The 20,497-nt window shown below is 37.8% G+C and overlaps 2 protein-coding genes across 10 annotated transcripts in view; one reads left to right on the forward strand and one right to left on the reverse strand.

Annotated features, from left to right (window-relative positions):
• Window positions 1–264: 264 nt before the first annotated feature.
• Window positions 265–8,588, reverse strand: LOC118265436 (nucleoside diphosphate kinase homolog 5). Its single transcript, XM_035578292.2, has 4 exons — window positions 8,334–8,588; window positions 1,744–1,916; window positions 1,021–1,166; window positions 265–551 (listed from the first exon to the last, which is right to left on the reverse strand). Exons 1-4 carry the CDS (start codon window positions 8,472–8,474, stop codon window positions 304–306), a joined length of 708 nt encoding a protein of 235 aa, XP_035434185.1. The 5' UTR covers window positions 8,475–8,588; the 3' UTR covers window positions 265–303.
• Window positions 8,589–9,217: 629 nt separating this feature from the next.
• Window positions 9,218–20,497, forward strand: part of LOC118265604 (uncharacterized) — a 17,493-nt gene continuing 6,213 nt past the window's right edge. For 7 of the 9 annotated variants that reach the window (XM_050705893.1, XM_050705900.1, XM_050705897.1 and 4 more), the window contains exons 1-2: window positions 9,218–9,527; window positions 10,857–11,018. In XM_050705893.1, coding sequence (XP_050561850.1) covers window positions 9,333–9,527; window positions 10,857–11,018 — 357 coding nt within the window. In that variant the 5' untranslated portion in view covers window positions 9,218–9,332. Of the gene's footprint in view, window positions 9,528–10,856; window positions 11,019–19,920; window positions 20,141–20,497 lie in introns of those variants that run through there. The other 2 variants (XM_050705894.1, XM_050705901.1) reach the window with 2 other exon arrangements.

Raw genomic sequence — 20,497 nt, forward strand, 5'->3', positions numbered from 1 at the left:
GATTTTTATTGTATACTTGTTACTCCCGCATAGTATCACCTGCTTCTCTACTTCTATTGGCTGTAGTATTTTATGTTTTGTAAATATTCGAAAAATATGATTTCTAACACAATTTTTTCAACACAATTCGAACCAGTAGAGACAAACGAGTTCAAAAGCTCCCCAGCTTTATAACACTTGAGAAATATCGTTTACAATCGTGATGAAAGCTACAGAAAAAAAACCTTTAAAGCGAAACCATTTATGTAATAAGTAGACATACCAAAAAAAAAAATCGTTTATTACCTTTGAAAATAAAAAAGGCTACTTGACAAGTGATTCTTCAGAAGGTTTAGGAGTATGGCACCTTGCGTCTTCCCTCTGCTCTGAAGGTTGTGGTGCTAATTCTGGCTCATTAGGGTTGTGTCTCTTAAGATGATCAGCGAGCCATAGTATGGGTTCCGCTGGACGTTCGTGGGCCAATGCCGTTAAAGCAGGCAGTAAGGTAGGAGTCAAATGTCTTTGTATGTAGTCGTTTACTTGCCAATGTCGGAGGATTGGACCGACGACCACTGTGAAATGAGGAGAGGAAATGTTAGTTGAATAAAGCGATAGGCCTTGACTTAAGTTACCGACATTTATGGGCCGGTCACATTTGTCGAAGAACTGATGACTGTTGGGGTAAAGGTGTTCTAGCGTGGAGACCTCGACGTGTAGGGTGCCCTCCAGCTAGGTGGAGTGACGATATCCGCAAGATGGCTGGTAGTGGTTGGATGCGTAGAGCTGAAGATCGAGCTCAGTGGCGTGCCATTGGAGAGGCCTATGCCCAGCAGTGGACGAGAACAGACTGATGATGATGACTTGAATCTCACCATAATCTCCACGTTTAGTAGCCGAATTGGAAATGTCTATATCAAAGGTTTGAGTCTATCGGAGATCAGTGCCTGCCTAGTCTCTGTTATATGTGTAATCCGTTTGTAGGCTCTTAGAACATCCGCGTGACAATCAGCTCTTTAGTTAATACGTTGGGAAGTAACTAACTGTTAGGAAAGAAGAAATGTATCTCTCGCAGAGCCTCGGCAAGGTTTTCACTGCCGTGCAGTCCGTTGAAGTAGTCGCCGTACTTAGTCCGTCGGCCATAGCACGCCCGCAAGCTATCCGGCCAGTAGGCTTGCGCTTCTAGTACCCTGAAAAAAAAAGAATGTATTTGTAATACATATTTACTTAATTCAGTTCCCTTAATACGAGTTTGCTTTACGTTGAACGAATACAAAACGAGAGCGCTTTCGGCGTTCTGATTGGCCGGCGCGAATGAACCAACCAATTTCAACGACCAAGTTTAACGTACTCGTACTAAGGTGTGATAGGTATTTTACGTTAATAAAGTAGTCGTAAGTGTTGAGCAAGCAGTCTCGGCTTCGATTTTCGGGTTGAGCAAAGTATTATTGAGCTTTCTTCAATCTGTGCAGTTTCAGCATGCAGTCTGTAGTCTGTAATGGTATCCGGCGTATAGCCTGTTATGGACATGGGACTCCATAACATAACTTGATAATATGAAATGTGCAACTCTACCTGCTCCTCGGGGGATCAACAGGGATGTTTCGTTATGAGAATTGTTTATTATCAAAGATTTTTAACAGATATCTAGATAATCAAGAGATTCTAATAATAGTTGGAACATATTACTGTATCAAATTGTTGACCACACTCCAGTGTGCACACTATGGATGCATTAAAGTGATTTGATTTGATTCTAATACCAACATGGCTGGTCCCATAAGCGTCTTCCACTTCTGTATCCCATTCTTGGCCGTGAGGACGAGCGCGATGATAGGTCCGCTTGACATGTGGGCCACTAGGTGTGGAAAGTGATGGGTGCCATAGTGACCCCTGTACAGCTCGGCTGCTTGTTCAGGGGTTAAGCGCACGTGGCGTTTCTGAGAAGAAAGTAAGGATATTATGTTTTGCCATTTCGATAAGGCACAAATTGTACATAGTTTATTTAATTGGCATTATAAGTTTTGTTACTCTGTGTATTAATTCTGAAACGTGGCATCATTTTAATAGCAGGGAGATCTATCTATCTCCATTGTTAATTATAAATTATCATCATTAGCAATGTTTTGCTGAAGCTAAATAGGTACAAGTTGTATAGTAGATCTTACAATATGATAATAATTAATAGTACCTACCTAATATCCATCATAACGAGCTATTACAAGTACCTACGACAACTAGAGTGACTCGTCACTTTATTGTGAAGATAAGTACCTATCTATGTAGGTACATATTATCGCTAATTTATGGCTTAAACAATAAACTTGACAATATCATTTTTAATGGTCTATAAATGCGCGATATAATGTATGTCATAGCCAAATCAACAGTTTAATAGTACAGTGGACTGTCGATAATTCGATATTCAAGGGACTCTTAAAATACTTTGTACTTATTACTAGTTAGTTTATTTTTATTTTATTTTTTTGCAACTTCGGATTATCAAGATTTTGATGTCGATAAGTTCGAATTAACGAGTCATTCGAACAAAAAAATCATTGCTACGTAACCAGCAATGATTTTTTTCGTTCGAATTACCAATTGTATAAAAATATGAGTTAGTTCGAAATATAAAGAGATGTTTTTTGGACCTCGTGATGATTTTAAAGAGAGTTTTCGGATTATTGAATTAACGATAGAGTAGACTGTATTTTGTCTGACAGAAATAAGATTATGAACGTTTCCGTAGACATCGTAGCGCGTAGCAACACCTCTACGACGCGTCGTAGCGTTGCTACGCAAAGCTTATCGTTAAGCAGCAGGGGTGCAATTACGGAAGATAATAAAACTGTAACTGATCGCTGTCTGTAGTAATACTTATTATAACAGGCATTCATTTAGTAGTTGCAGTTTGAAATAGGCATTACCGTTTTTCGGTACATTAAATATTGAATTGTAAAATTACATTAAATATTGAATTGTAAAATTGTGCCGTATAAGCAATTAATTTTTTGTGTAGTTACGATGTAAGATTTCTTACAGTATGCAAAAACCTTAACAAAATGTGAATACCTTTAGGGTATGCATTAATTATTCGAAGAACGTATGCAAATAGCAATTACTATCATGTGTGATAGCGAAGAGAGTTCCCCTCAAATGTGAATGGGGAGTCGTAATTAGTTTTTTTCTACGGCCTCCATAGATACCATCGGTGACCGACACGAGAGCTGGGGCTCGAAGATCTGCTACAGACGTAGGGTTGCCAAGCACTCAGTCATTATAGAAAATATTAAAGGAAAGTAAAAAATATTAAGATTTTGTTTGATTTAAGGTAACCTATATTTTTAAATATTGACAGTTCGGTTTATCTAAAATTATAAATCCGATTACTTGCTAAAGTAATGGATACTTTAGTAAGTAATAATATTTATTAACATTTTTCATGAGTCACCTATCAGAGGAAGCTAAAATACAATTACCCTAACACAACCAATTTTATGTATTTTTCACTATGCAATCTGAAAACTATCAAATGAATGCAATAAATTCACATAATTTACAAACAACACCTGTTACAGAAACATTACGTTATCTATTCTAATCTTAACAAGAAACAATAATCATCTCAAAATACGTACTCATAACAAATCTTAAAACTCTGCACCGAGCCATCCCTATCACCTAACAAGGGGTTGCATGTGACGTGGAATAATGAAGCAACCCTCTTCAAAGTCCGCTAATGTCGATATGAGTTTTGCATATCACACACACAACCCTTGCAGTGCCCGCGGCACGCGACTAGTTTCGGACAAAAGGGGATAGATGTACCCCGTACCTCGTAAGACTGCAAAATATAAAGCTCGATGAACTACATTGTATCTCCGAAATATGATATTGAAAAGAAATCAAAAGATGAGAAGACCGCTTTATAGTCCAGTCATTTGGTAGATAAAAAGGGGGTTACCTGGAATGTTTTCCGGGCGTTTTGAAAATTGGTGAATTTATAGATTTGGGTATGCTCTTTTCGAATTTCAACTTTGCCACCTCGTACAACCGCCGCTCGCGCCGCCATATTGAAAAAATGGCGCCTAAAAACGGTTTTTTATTAATATCTCCGTTCCGACACATTTTACGAAAAAAAAATTATCTACAAAATTAAACTAGAAAAAAATTCCCTACAATTTATCTATTGATAACTTTTTCATAAAATCAATAGTTTTTGGCGTACGAGCGCCGCAAAGTATTATTCATCTGCACCACCACGTGTACAAACAATGTGTGTTGTGCAGCAACGACTGTCGCAACCGAGGGCTGGGCTCGCTGTCATTGCAGAGGTAAGTCCCCTGTTTGAGGAGTGGCTAGAGAGGCGTCATGGCGTCCTCACCTACCGCCTGACGCAGGTGCTTACCGGACACAGGAGTTTCGGTAGGAACCTGTTTTTGATTGGGCGCGAGGAAACGCCCGGGTGTCATCACTACGAAGACCGCCCGGAGGACACGGTGGAACATATAACATAACACATATAACATCAGAAAGAGGAACCTACCGAAACTTACGTACAAACAATGTTTGTACAACACACATTGTTTGTAAACGGTTTTTTATTAATATCTCCGTTCCGACGCATTTTACGAAAAAATATTTATCTACAAAATTAAACTAGAAAAAAATTCCTACAATTTATGTATTGATAACTTTTTCATAAAATCAATAGTTTTTGGCGTACGAGCGCCGCAAAGTATTATTCATCTGCACCACCACGTGTAGAAACAATGTGTGTAGGTTCGGTAGGTTCCTGTTTCTGATGTTATATGTTCCACCGTGTCCTCCGGGCGGTCTTCGCAGTGATGACACCCGGGCGTTTCCTCCTGCCCAATCAAAAACAGGATCCTACCGAAACTCCTGTGTCCGGTAAGCACCTGCGTCAAGCGGTAGGTGAGGACGCCATGGCTCCTCTCTAGCCACTCCTCAAACAGGGGATTTACCTCTGCAATGACAGCGAGCCCAGCCCTCGGTTGCGACAGTCGTTGCTGCACAACACACATTGTTTGTACACGTGGTGGTGCAGATGAATAATACTTTGCGGCGCTCGTACGCCAAAAACTATTGATTTTATGAAAAAGTTATCAATACATAAATTGTAGGAAATTTTTTCTAGTTTAATTTTGTAGATAATTTTTTTTTCGTAAAATGCGTCGGAACGGAGATATTAATAAAAAACCGTTTTTAGGCGCCATTTTTTCAATATGGCGGCGCGAGCGGCGGTTGTACGAGGTGGCAAAGTTGAAATTCGAAAAGAGCATACCCAAATCTATAAATTCACCAATTTTCAAAACTCCCGGAAAACATTCCAGGTAAAACTACCAAATGACTGGACTATTAACAATAGACGATAAAATAGTTTTTTTAAAAAATGTCTATATACTAAAAAGTAACCAATTTTTTTAATGATTTACATTAAAAAAATACGTATTTTATTAAAAAAAGAGCAAAACGTTGCCCCACACTACGATTTTCTCTTGCGTCAATCAAACATACTAATTCTCATACACATCACACTCAGGCCCGAAACATCAATTTATGGATCACACAAAGAGCGAGAGCTCCATGCGGGAATTGAGCAAGTAATTATAGCAGTAAATAACAAAAGTAAAATTGGAATACTAGAAACATTTCCTATGAGTCGTCACATTTCATACCAATATACCCAACATTTTACGATCATACCATACACAGTGCACATTTCAACCCAACATCAGCCAAATCGAGTTAAAAATCAAGAGTCCCCACTTGAAAACTCGCGAATAAATTCAATTTGAGATTTGCATGCAACTTACGAACACACATACAGCAACCCTTACAACGCCGGGCACGCGTCGACCTCGGACACAAGGGGATGGTCACTCTCCTCTATTGTAATTGACGTGCTCTGTTATTTTATTATTTCTGCTCGTGAATATTTTAGGGTTACACTGAAAGACACTACCGACCGTGACCAGAGGAAATCAATATTTTATAACAATAATCTCGTGACTATTGCAAGTTGTAGTTGGATACATATGAAATAAGGGACAAAATATTTAGTGTTGGGAAAAGTTAAAAAAGGAACACTAACTTTTTAATGGAATATGGGTGAACGAGTCGACATGCCGATGACTGCAGCCGGTAAGCAATCAGTGCCGCCCATGGACACGAACACCTCACTATTCATTACCTATTTAGGTATTGTCACGCCTTTTTTATCCCCGAAGGGGTAGGTAAAGGTGCACAACATTATGGCACTTAATGCCACTGTCTAATATACACCCACTTTTCACAATTTATGTTGTAAATCCGATGTGGTGGTGGTGAACTTATTACCTATTTAAGTACTTGCTTACATTATAAAAATAACCCCGTTTGTGATGCTACTTAGCTAGACGGTCTTATTTTTTTAAAGAGTATAGGATGCATTTTCTGCAAGTACAAAATAAAAATAAGATTTAATATTGCAGATAATATCTAAGTCCTTTGATGTTTAATCATGCGGATAATCTTTACTAGAACAAAGTGACTACATGAAGAATAAAGACTAAACAACGGAACGGAAGATAAGGGCAACCGCAGACTGTCGACTACGAAGCATTAAAATCTTTACGATTTCTACTTTTTATTTAATTAATCTCGAACAAAATGTGGCTCTGCTTTATATTATAAGAGTAAAGGACATCTAGTACCTACCTAAGTCTTAACATAACATAGCTCTTATGTCTTATTGGCTAGAAAATATAATGCAACAGGCTTTATTGCAAACTAATAAATTCAATATATGTATATGTATAGAAATAGGTACAAAGGCAAAATAAAACAATATCAAACTAAAACACTTAGGTATATACTACGAGAAATCAAGTCATATTAACGTTTAAGGAACGAACATTTAGAAATAAGATTTATCTTTTAGTATGAATCATACTTTTGCGACAAAATAAATATTTTCCTGTTAACAGTCGGTAGTGTGTGCGCGCCCATAATGAAGCTCCCCCACCTCTGCCGGTGGGTGTCGCGTTGTCCCCATGAATTTATGGGGATGGGCAGCGCTCTGACGTGGCCTATTAATAATAACATATTAGCGATCATCTTGCCTAGTTGCCGTAGATAATTATTATCTTGGAAGCTAAGCTACTCTATAAAATAATCTTATTATACTTAATTTTGTTAAAAACTAGTTTTTCAAGACTTTTCATTAATAAAAGACAGAAATTCCTGAATCTGAATTCAACAGTACGTTTTCCGATCAGGAAATAAATCCTGAGACTCTTCGCTTCGCAGTCGAGCTTGTGGCCAGCCAAGCGCGATAGTCAAAAAGTTTTTTTTTAATTAAAATAGAGAAAGACATTTTATCACATTAACTTGTACTTAATATTTGTTAAATTAATGTGATAAAATGAATATTAATTTATGTATGTGGCCAACTAGTATGTATACTAGCTGGCCCGGCAACCTTCGTACCGCCTCCAACATTTTTTCTCGCCTCTTAAACCTTCCCTGGACTTCCACAAATAATTCAACAAAAGACCAAAATTTGTCAAGTCGGTCAGATTTGTACATCGTACATTAATATGTAGGTACATTTGTATATCTGTCCTACATACAAAATAAATATGGTGTAGTCATTAGGCACAGTAACACGTGCGTGTGACATTATGTTTCATATTGTCGTGGAAATGGAGCACCGTGACTAATGGTATGATAAAACTCCAATCGTTAAACGTAGATATTAACAATAAACAATATTGATTTGTATATTTTTTATGGTATAAGCCGGTAAACGAGCAGACGGGTCACCTGATGGTACGCAATCGCCGCCGCCCATGGACACCCGAAACACTAGAGGCGTTACAAGTGCGTTGCCGGCCTTTTGGGGGTTAGGATGTGTAGGCAATTCTGTAATTGTGAATTCTAAACTCTCTAACGGCGCATTCCAATAAACTACGAATCGGTAGATGTCTACGAGCCGTAGAATTTTGACACATTTTGTATGGAGCTTATGTCAAAATTCTACGGCTCGTAAGCAAATTTACCGATCGGTAGTTTATTGGAACGCGCCGTAAGTCTCTATTCGCGCTCCTTTATGGCTGAGATTATTCTTACAACCAACAATCTCGGCAACTTCTAAACGCACTTTGAGTGAGTTCAAAGTTAGTTATAATAATTTATTTTAATTAGACTAGGAAGCCACTTTTGTGTTTCAAACAATATATTCAGGTCAGTCTTCTAGTGAAACCATTTACTCGTTCCAAAGTGTAGATTCCTATGGAGAAGAATGAGCAAGAAACTCCATAGGTTAGAAAATACCATTAGGTACAGGTACTAACCGCAAGAATACAGAATCCATTATTGATAATAGCATTTTCTATATCTTCAGCGTCTTCATAAGCCTCCGGTTTGATGATGGCCAGGGTGCGTTCGGAGTACGCATGGTATTCAGCATCAGAATCTGAAGTACATGTAGACATAACAATCAGTTTGTTTCCTCTTTAATAATTACGTTTATCTTTGTTATTGTATAAAAGTTTCACAATGACAGGTCATTTGACATTACAATAGAAGGTCGTCTAAAGCCGTCGGGTTTCCAAGTTACCAGCCTAACTTGATCCTTCATAAAGCGCTGCTTGCTATGACAAATGTGCATTTGTTTGTTGTCTTTAGAACGATGTTTAATTCCATGTTTAGCCGCGTGTCAAGATATTTTGGTGTGTCTTTAATTTAAAGTATTTATGGTTCATAAATGTAATAAGGTTGTGTATAGGCTTTTGTTGTTTGTTGTGTTGTGATGGGCTGTTGTTGAAGATAATATTTGTGGGCAAGTATATCGTTATTTATGTAACATGTAATGTAAACTGTACGATGGACATTTTTCACGTAGTTAAGTCACATATTAATTATTTATCATTAACTATTTTTTACACATAATAATAAATTCGATTCTCTAAGTGTACATGATCATCAATAGCATTACATATAACAAAAACCCCCAAAGTTTGACAATACCAAGAAATGTTCAAGGCAAACAAACAATGAAATCAATTGCATATCGATAAACAGGCATTCTGAGATAGTAAATGGGAAAACTGGCGTTTTCCGAGGACGCCACCCCGGGGGGGAGCGAGGGGGCAGGGAGGCAACGCGGGGAAGACGGCGGGGCTGCGTGCGGCGCCGAGGGGGGAGTGGAGGCCGCCGGGTGTAGGGGCCGCGCGCCGCCGGGCCCCAGTGCCCCCCGGACGCAGCGGCGGAGCGACGCCTCCCCGACGCCTGCACCCGCGACATGCGACGTTGACCCTGTCTCCCGCCACCCGAGAACCACCGCCGTATACATGGACAACTCCTGCCTCCTTGACCTCCTCATCAGGTGCTTCGCCATGACCGAGCCCGAGGACCTCAACTTCACGGCGTTCACCGACCTATGTCGGTTGTGCTCCCTGAAGAGTGGGCCCAGACTCCATATCTTCGATAAGGAGTCGGAACAACGGCAGATCCTGTTCAAGCTCAGGACCTGCCTGCCCACTATGGTGAGTAAGCTCTTTGTATTACCGCATACACTTAAACTTGTGTCCTTGACAATCCAGTGACGTGTAATATTGTTAGAAATGTGATAATTACATACTAGTTACATAAATAACTGTTAATTTGATGACGTAATTGACGGTTCCTTGGTGAAGTGCAACGTAAACAGTGGCTTTGTAGTTAGAAGTGCAATAATGCTGCTACGTAGACGTAGCGGGCGGCCGTAGCTTCGTAGACGCCTGCGCGCTACGATGCGCTACAAACCGAACACAACAAGGAAAACCGAAATACCACAATACCTGTTGAGTATTTTTTTTTGGTTTACAATGAGGAAAATTTTCCAAAAATAAGTTTACGATAAGAAGTAAACAAATATTTATCGTAGCTATTGATATATTTGGCGGGATGATTAATGATCTATTTACGCGGCTACGATTTTATATTTTTAATTGGGTCTTGTTTTGAATATGATGCTTACATCCATACTACCACTTAATAACATCATTTATCTGAGTAATACTACAAATATAATACTTTTAACAGAACCATGTCACATTGTGTGCACAATCTGAAAAATATTCCAAAAATAATTCCCTAAAGTAAGTTACAAAACTCTTCACTTCAATAACTCTCATTAATAAAAGAATCGATCAGTATATTTTTCTTCAATAACGCATTCGTAAGACCGCGTTGCTCAGATCATTGACCCCACACAAACGTAGCTTACCGGCTCGAACCTCATAAGTAGGTCAAACCACCGGCTCATTGCGAATCCCCTACATCATGGAGAAAATAAGAGATAACAAGAGACTGATGATCATAATAGCTGTCACGTGTCAAACATAATCCCTTTTTGGAACTAGGACTTTTAAGGTGTTGGCCGTAAAGGTCAAAGTTGAATGGCACGCCGACCTAATAAATTGCAATCCCTGATCCAGCTCAATGAACGATTTTATTCGGTTCGTTATTATGTAATAATGAGATGTGTATGATGTAAGATGTATTGAGTATAGTCATTAAGTAACATTACGTATACTTATTGGTATGTATTCTGTTAATTATGAGTGAACAAATCAGTAAAAACGTTTTTGTTTATATCAATGTAGGATAATATACCTTTACCTAATATCACTCCGAATTAGTTCATTGTAAAATCTGGAGTTAACTGCAGATTCCCAAACAAAATATTTAATCCACATAATATTGTTCTCAATTTACGATTTCCCAGTATTTTATATACTAAACTTAAAAGTATTTATCTTATACTTATATCTTATACTTTACTTTATACTTATTACGTATCTAATTCTTGTACAATTTTCAAATAAAACCAGCAGATATCGAAGGACGACTTCTTGCCGAAGAAGATATGCGAGCGCTGCGTGACTCGCCTGGAACAGCTGTACGAGTGGCGCCAGAGCTGCCTCAGCACCGACTCCGTGCTCAGGAACTACGCGGAGTCCATGAAGATCGTCACTTCTACCATCAACTTCCAGGTTAGTGACAATGGAAATACATCTTATTCTACGAAGAACAGAGGATAAATAATGACCAGTATTTCAAGTATTCAAGTATTTATTGCATCCATAATGTACATAGGTGTTAGAAAATACAGTATTTAGTCACAATTATGGACCCTGTCGGGCACAGCAAAATATAAAATTCGTAGGAGAGAGGAAGGGCTTTTAGTTTTAGCTTTTTTTATTTTGTCAGTTATAATATTTTAATATGGTCCAGTCAATTACTCGGCGGTCGACCTGTGACCACTATATCACTTGATTAGACGATACTTTCAAAATGGAGTCAAATCTAGACAAATAAAAAATTAGCTAATCATTTCAGTAAAATGTTCTCATCACTACATAGTATAAAACCAAGTCGCTTTCTCTGTCCCTATGTCCCTTTTTATGCTTAAATCTTTAAAGCTACGCAACGGATTTTGATGCGGTTTTTTAATAGAGATAGAGTGATTCAAGGTGTAGGTTTATATGTATAAAGGGGCGGGTCGCTATTTGACAATAAAGTATACCCCTCACACTTAGTATGTTGTAACAAATATTTTTTGAAACTGCAACCTTAATTTATACCAAAAGATAATCATACTATCTTAAAATAAAATTTTACTAGCTACAGACAAATAAAACAATACAAACTTAGTAATTGTGATCGTTTCGTTGTCCGCATTCGCGTTAACGATGAGTAATACCGCTCCCATTCCATAGAAGTAGCAGTGCCTCATTGGGAGTAATAAATATACTGTATACTTATGTATTAGAGGCGCTTTCTCATGTTTATTACATACATGCTTGTTTTTCTATCATACCAAGGTTACCCACCACACCTAATGTAGAAAAAATAGTTTCTAGTCACAACTTCGTAGTTCATAAAATATTTAAGCAAAGGAGGATTTTAAGGCGAGGTGATCCCTGGATCACCACTTTGTGAATCAAACAAAGGATTTCGGAGTTCGGAGGGTTTTATTCGGAAATATACCCCTAATACGTTAAACAAGAGTCAGTCCTCAGCCTTTTAACAAACTGTACATATCAATTAAGTAAAGTTTTAGCTTTAGAAATTCTGAAGTCGATAGGGTTCTATTACTTTAATAAAGACCCTTCATATCTATAATGCACACATAAAACATATGTACATCAACAGCCTGTAAGTGGCCACTGCTGACCAAAGGCCTTTTCACAAACATAGAAGGTTTGAACATTAATCACTAGCAGCCAGACCTCAGTCTTTTAAAATATTCGATACAGATCAATTAATAACTTTTGGCTTTAGGAATTCTAAAGTCGATCGTTTTGGATTCTGTTGCTATATTAAAGACCCTTTACATTTATGACGCGCATCCATTACATACATCAATAGCCTGTAAGTGGCCACTGCTGACCAAAGGCCTCTTCACATACACAGAAGATTTAAGCATTAATCACAACGCTTGCTCAATACGAGTTGGGGATTTCAAACTTATAATTATATAGAAATTATAAGCCCAGGTTTCCTCACAAAATTTACTCAAAAAATAATCTTAAAGTGTAAATAATAAAAATCAAATCTATCTAATTACGACACTTCAATAATATACCTGATTCATTAAGCACAACAGAGGCACTGGATGGTTACTTTAATATATACATCTAATTTTCTGTCTATCATGTAAATAGGTCTTTGTACAAAATTCTGACTACGGCACATAATCCGGTAATCTTTCCTTTGATCCGTCTCTTGTATAATGAGTCAACATGGTGGGACAAAATAGACGACCAGGGTAGGGTAGGGATGTTCTTTAAAATGTAGCCGCTTAATTAAAAATATCCTTTTATATTCTCCCCCATTTTGCTAATACGTAGACAGAATATAGTAAAAGTAGTATACTACTACTAACCTGTTACTACTTGAGTAGTTTTAGTAAATCCCAGACATAATTATTTACTCCATACAAAACATTAACAATACTTTGACTGCGTGGTTGGTGCCGTGCAGTGGCTGGGTAACTGACTGCCGCGCAACGTGTAACGGGCTCGATTCCCGCACGAAACAACTGTTTGAGTGATCCATAAATAGTTGTTTCCAGTCTGCGTACAAGGTGTATTCCGTTTGTATGTTTGTTACGCACCCACGACACAGGAAAAAATCCTAGTGTGGGCCAACGTTTAAAATAAAGTTTGGGATTGAGTATAATTTATATCCACTGCACTATCCAAACGACACAGCCATCAAAGCTTCCTATAATATATCTGACTACTTATAAATTTAAGCCTCTATAAGTATCTACAAATAGACAGCTGTAGATATTTTCCGCAACGAGCCGGGAGATGCAGCGTGGGACGCCCCCTCAGCTAGACAACCTGGCGAAGGTCGTGGGGAGCAGCGCCCTTGAACCGAATCATAACATAGACCTCTTCCTCTTTCCATGGAAAATTCTGTGGGAGAGATAAGTAATTTCAGTACATCGTCGCTTTTGAATTTGAGAAATTAGCGTGAATTTTTGTTTCGGTGAAATGGGTGTACAGTTTTGCATACAGGTGTTGTTTTTAGGTAGGAAAGGTTCCAAGTAAATATAGGAAGTAAGTTGGTATGTGTTTACGAATTACGTTCTAACGTTCCAATGAAACTCTATTGCTCTGTATGCGCTATCCTAGTTTCCTGGGTAAGGGGGCGTATTATTTCGTGATTTTAAACAGCTTTGCTGTAATTTATGTCAATTAATAATTTCATACAGTAACAAATCATGTACAGCAACTGATCTTCTTATGCTAGTGGGGTAGAATTAATGTCTCATTAATACAGATCCAGCGGTTGTGATCGGTGACTGCCGACCAAAGACCACTTTAATTCCAAATCGCGGCTATATAAGTAGCATTGGGGCATTTAGTTTACAAAATCCTCAAACATGAAGTTTGCAATTACCTAAGCCCTTACTATAATTTAATTATAATCCCGTCCAAATAAAATAATAAACCTTTTCAAATAAATAACTGATCGAAAATAAACGACCTCCATTTTTAAAATTAGTATACCTAACACAGCAACGTTCCAAATACAAATCGTCACTCTCGCTTTCAAAATGGCGGCTGTATTATTAAATAACGAAGAGTGACTATCGACATTCATCTCTATTTTCACGTAAAAGGTCAGGCTATAATCGGCTGTGTAGGAATTTCCAAGGCCACAGCCGGTTGGGTACAGAGAAGGTCTATTTGACAAGTGTGCGAAAATACATCGTGTGGGTAACCGCTTTACGTGGGTATTCACATTTTAGGGACAATGTTCGCTTTTCACGATAATTAAGATCGGATTTTATTTAATATTGTTGTAAAAAGTTTTAAATGTTGGTAAGTAAAACTATTTTGTCTTTAGAAACGTTTAATTCTGGACTTCGTTAATGCATTTCTGGATCACAGAATCATTTGCATTACACTTCATCATTACAATTAGTCGAAACACATCCATGGCTGAACAAAAGCCTATCTCTCTCACTCTTAACAGGAGGATTTTGAGAAATGGTTGGGATTGGCAGAGAGCTTAGAGATCAAAGACAGTTCACCGAATCTTTGGAGAATACTGCCACTATGGCCTAATTATTCTGGTTCCACATTTTATTTGGGTTTGAAATCTACCAACGACAAGTACCAAAGTGATTTTTTTCTAGCCATATGTACTTTCTTAGATTATTTAGACGCTAGTGACAAACGTTGAAGGAAAACATCGTGGGGATAACTGGACTTATAATTTCTAATTATAAGTTTGAAATCTCCAACTCGCATTGAGCAAGCGTGATGATTGATGCTCAAACCTTTCTCGGCTTTTGGTCAGCAAAGGCTAAACTAAACATAATATAACGTCATGTATCCTCGAAAAAGGAGGCACAACTGAACATAAAAACATAGGTACTACTTGTAACTGTTTCCGATATGACATTCAGAAGTCTACTAGAGCTGACTACCACACATTAGGGCGCATTATCTCCTAAGTAGGTAGTCTATTTTAAGTCCGTAGCTATAAAAATCGATATCTCTTTTATGCAGTATTACCTAGTGAATCAATTCTTCGCTAAGTAATAAATGAGAGCACGCAACCAACTCACAAGTAGGAAACTTCTTGTTCGCCAGTCTAAGTAAACTGTCTACTATGAACATATTTTAAGTGATTGATATAAGTATCAAAATAAATTAAACGAACCTCTTAGATCTCAAATGATAGTGACCATAACCATAGGCAGACTCCTCTATCTACATATTTTTAATGCAGTACATTCATTCATTCATTCATCAGTGGATTGTATGAATTTCGTACAATATAACATACAAAGATTGATTTATTAAAGGTTTTTTTTTGAGGGGGAAAATCATCCAATGACTTCTCTCGCCTTGGGCGAGTGGGATAACAATTCATTTTCAATCACAAAAAATAGTGACATTGACTAAGTAGAAAGTAAGCAAAGCAAAGTATTCACACAGATTCGGTAATACCAGTACATGGTTGTATAATTGGACGATAGACGGTGAGCAGACAGTAATTACTCTGAGCACACAAACACTCACCATTGCGAATTCGGCTTGACCGCATCCCTTGGGGCAGACGACATGATTGCACGCATATTTTTACATAATGACTCGTCGAACCAACAATTTCATGCAATACATTGTTGTGATAACAGAATACTTGTGTTGTACTGTAGCAAAAGCTACGTTGTACAGTAGAGTCACTACATAGTATAAAACAAAGTCGCTTTCTCTGTCCCTTTGTATGCTTAAATCTTTAAAACTACGCAACGGATTTTGATGCGGTTTTTTTAATAGATAGAGTGATTCAAGAGGAAGGTTTATATGTATAATATACGCATAATATATCACCATTGCACCCATGCGAAGCTGGGGCGGGTCGCTACTCTATACATATAATAAAATCGTAGGAAAGTCAAAACTGTACATTAAATATTTTTATAAGTATTACTAATTACAAACAGGTCGACTCAACATAACGTATTTATCACCTTCGGGAGAAGAGCTGTGACCACGGGAAAACCATCCAAAGTCACTATTCCACACGGACGAAGTCGCGGGCAGAGCTAGTACATATATAAATCACTCCACCTCTGTTAGCTCTTCCAATGAGTGTGGTAAGAGCCGATTAAGGAACCAAACATTTCACAGAGATCGGGCAGCGCTTTTTGATAGACCTGAACCTTTGAACTGCAATCTTCAACCCACCAGCCAATTAGGTTTAGTACCTAATTAGGCCAAACCTCTTTTGTGGTACTACGGGTCCAAGCTCTAGCGGCTTCTTGCCCGTACCGCCCGTAGTAATGGAATGTAAAAAAACTAGTAGTAAGAATAGTAAAAACTATCCCCTGTAACGTATACTTTGAGAAAACCGTGGTGTGTACTGTTATGTTGTCTCAACCAAAAATATTATACCTGCCTTTAGTCATCATTTGACTTTGTAGCGGGTTAGATAAAGAAAAATCGATGCACGTAATCTATTTTTATACTCGTAAAACATTAAGCATTCTGCTGTACTGTGACATCGTTTATTCAAAGAGACAAGCAAGGATATTTCTTTGTAAATGTTTTCGTTGTTCCTTTCTCAGAAGAAGCTAAAAATAGAAGAAAACAGGTGCCTCTGCGTGCCCCTGTCCTTGATACCCACATAACGAGGAAACAATGTAGTATGTGAACATATTCAACGTTCCCTCATATCTCCTCGACTGCCATGTTAGATGAGATTTCACAAGATGTTCTCTCATTATCTGTTGACAAAGTAAGGCTCTTAGATATGAAATGTATTGTTGTCGAGTGTGTCGGCACGCGGCGGGCGATGCACGGTCCGTCGCCGGGGTAGCGCCCCTCTCCACTATTGATCGGCGCGCCCGACGCCCGGCTCGTATCGACCCACTTCCACCCACCACCCGAGCAAACTCCTCACGCAAATCTCAACCATATCCCTTCGCACTAACGCTAAAAATTGCGTCTGAGAAATCTTAGAAGGAAACGCTGTTCGTAAACCAATTTTGAACCTTAATAAAGACGTTCTGTGAACTATTACCGAATGCATATATTTCGTTTCCACGTAGCCGGTTAAGTTAATGAATTATCTGCTCTAAAGCAATTGTTATAAGGTTGTTCGGGATGTTGGCTGCGCACTACGGTTGTTCGCAACGCGGGAATTGGCTACGCATGTCCACGGACGTTTTGTTTTTATGACGTTGGCTGTAATTTACTTACATGGATGTCTGCATGTGGCAGATTGTACAGATTGGTTCCTTGTGATGCTGGCTGTTTTATTATTGGGTTTATACAAACGCTGTAAAAGCTACAGTGAGAATCCGCACTTTCTTAAGTTTTGTTTGTGATGACCACACATGATAATACCTAGATTTCAATGACGATAACTGCAATCATCATCACATTATCATATTAATTTTTAAAGCAATTAGATTCAAATTCCTTTCTGTTAATTGTAGAGATGGTACTTTTTATACAAAGTGCATTAACGCACGCATCCCATCCAAGGTCGAAGGTGGCTCCGTCACCCGAGCTCGGGGGTACCGTTAACCCTGACCTAGCGCGGGAGGTGAAGGATATTCCTACTACGGCCTCCCCCCACCCCGCGGGGGACCGCACGACCTACCCTGAACACCACTTGCACTGAAACGGTTCAAGCCTTCCCCTCGTCACATCACATGGCTTTCATACAGCTGAAACAGATTACCTAAATACGCAACTTTATCACCACACTCGAGTTTTAAACTTCGCGGTGCCGCGGTGGCACGGAGCTATAAATTTTGGCAGGTACACATAAATCGGTCCTTTGGACTGCACTGAAACAGTCGCGACACGGGTATCGTGTTCAAGCGATCTGAGCAAAGGGACATATTTCAAAGGGCTGTCAACGTATTAATTTAAGAAGGTCAATGATAATGTTTCCTATTAATTTGCGGTTCCATCTATCTACATTATTTCTACACTCTATCATCTGCGACGATAAGTGAAAAGGATTTTGGTCTTTTGAGTCGAAGAGGCTGTCAAAGTATTAATTTTAAAAAGTTCGGTTGGTAATATTTCCTATTAATTTATAATTATAAATTCTACTTACATAACTTCCACACTCTATACTCTGTGACGAAAAGCGAAATGGATTTTGGTCTTTTGAGTCGTATTTTGAACACCATTAGATCTAAGTTACAAAATTGGAAAACTTAAACATCTTAATGAGTTTTGATGAACTAACTATTACTTATTACTTTGAATTGGCACTGTAACTAGTTTCCTTGCTCGTCGAAGTTGGTCCGAGCCTTCGTTAATTAAGAACGACTCGACGCGGACGGTGGTCACGTTACAGTAGGTAGTAGGTACCCAGAGTTCTGACAACAGTTTTGCTGTAACTACATAATTTTGCTAGGTATTTAACGTACGAATATGTAGCGATAGATGTATTTTTCTCTATAACAACTGATTAATCTCAAAACTTAGATAAAACGAATCAAAGTTTAGAAGTTGGAGCAAAAACGTAACGTACCTAGAAGTGACGTCACGCGACATTTCAAATCATTATATCTTCGAAAGTATTTGTTTCCGTAAGAAAACAAAAAAGAAACGTGTCTAATGTTTTAAACAAATCTACAAGACAAAAACAAAAATCCGTATCGAAAAATACTATTTATAATATTCCATGAAGTATATAGAACTTACCTGTTTAGCTAGCTAACAATAATCCCTAAAAATATCTACTATACATACGTGTGAAAAACAAATGTATCGTTATCCAAAAAGTGTCATCCTCAGATAAGATAAATTAATATAAAAGTGGACCGCCCGATAATCAACATTCTAATACTTATACGAGTATTATATCGATCTGAACACAACTTAATAAACCTTATCGATATAAAGGGCAATAATAAAATTAGGGCTAAATGTACCCAGAAGTTATTATGGTGTCATTATCTTATCTTTCGAAATAATCAAAATATTTATATGAACTCATATTCAAGTATCGATCGGGAATTATTTCTGTGAACATTTCATTCCGATAACCTTGTTTTGTTTCATAATAAATATATGTTAACTATGCCTAAAAATTTGTTATGTCATGTCATGTTAAGTTACTAACACAAAAAGTAACAAAAGGCAATCTTTAGCCGTTGGACTTTACTGGGGAAACTTTTGCTTCATAAAAATTATTACCCCAAACTTGTTTAGCTCATAACAGAAGTGAGTATCAGGCTTCCACGGATTAAAGTATTAAAGTATCAAGGTTCTTTAATCTTCCACACTTAAGCTTTACAACAAAAATGTTATGTAGGAACAATTACAGTCCTCCCGGCAGTTTTGTTGTCGAAAACACGCGAAACCACCATGAAAACAACGATAAAAGAGAAAAATTTCGGTTTACAACATAAAGTATTAAACGTTACGACACCAAAGTGAGCCATAAAGGCGAATAAGTCATTCCGTACAATGAATGTTTCGAATTAAACAAAACTTTGTTTATTTTCTTTGTACTGTTACTTTATAAAAAACTTTTCACTGAAGTATATAAGAATACATAAAATGTGTAAATGTTACCAAGTTTAAAGCTACAGATTGCACGTTTATTATATTTCCTTTTTAATTACAACATTAGACAAACATAAAGCACGTCTACATAAGTATAAGAAACGTTGGTGAATTAACAATAACGCACCTAACTACCAAAATGTTAAAGATCATTTTCGAGATTCCGATCTCCTAAAATCTCTTCGAAGTACTTAGCGATCCAGACGGTCCCCCTGTTCCTTACCCAGGTGCGTGGGTAAAGAAAGTGTATGCGATCGATGAGACTTGCAGGCTCGCCAGCGGTTAACTTGCACTTACCACTTAGTGCATAGTGACGGCGGAGGGCGCCCGCCTCGAGACGCCCTTCCGCGCTCCGCCGCGCCGCCCTTGGGTTTCCACAACCTCTTCTCAAAGTATGCGCGCCTAGTACTTTCGTTCCGTACCAAACCATGTTGATCGGTTTTCAAACGGTATTTTTGAAAATTGTGGTGTTTTATATGAAGTAAATTCAGTGTTTTTATTAGCATAGGATGCGTCTAAATTCCTACTACAATCAGTTATGGGATCTTGGAGTAAGACATTTTTTATTAAATAATATTTAAGCTATTTGTTAAATATACCAAGCACACAATACATATACAAAGGTAATTTTTATACAAGTAATTTTCTTGGTGAATAATAATTAAGTAATAATAGATTTTTTTTTTTATAAAACATACACATTTTTGTAAAAAAAGAGATTTATCCCTATCTAATTAAATTGCTGGTTACTCATTAAAAAAATATTCACGTAAGTATTTAATTACTAGTTTTATTTGACTTGTTTACTTCTTCACAAAATCTTAAAAAAATCAATATTTCCTTACACTCGTAAAAACTTCACAAAACTTGACAAAATCGATTACATCTAACGACCTCGGCGAAGTAGA

This window comes from Spodoptera frugiperda, chromosome 28, assembly GCF_023101765.2.
Source record: "Spodoptera frugiperda isolate SF20-4 chromosome 28, AGI-APGP_CSIRO_Sfru_2.0, whole genome shotgun sequence".
In the NCBI taxonomy this organism is placed as follows: domain Eukaryota; kingdom Metazoa; phylum Arthropoda; class Insecta; order Lepidoptera; family Noctuidae; genus Spodoptera; species Spodoptera frugiperda.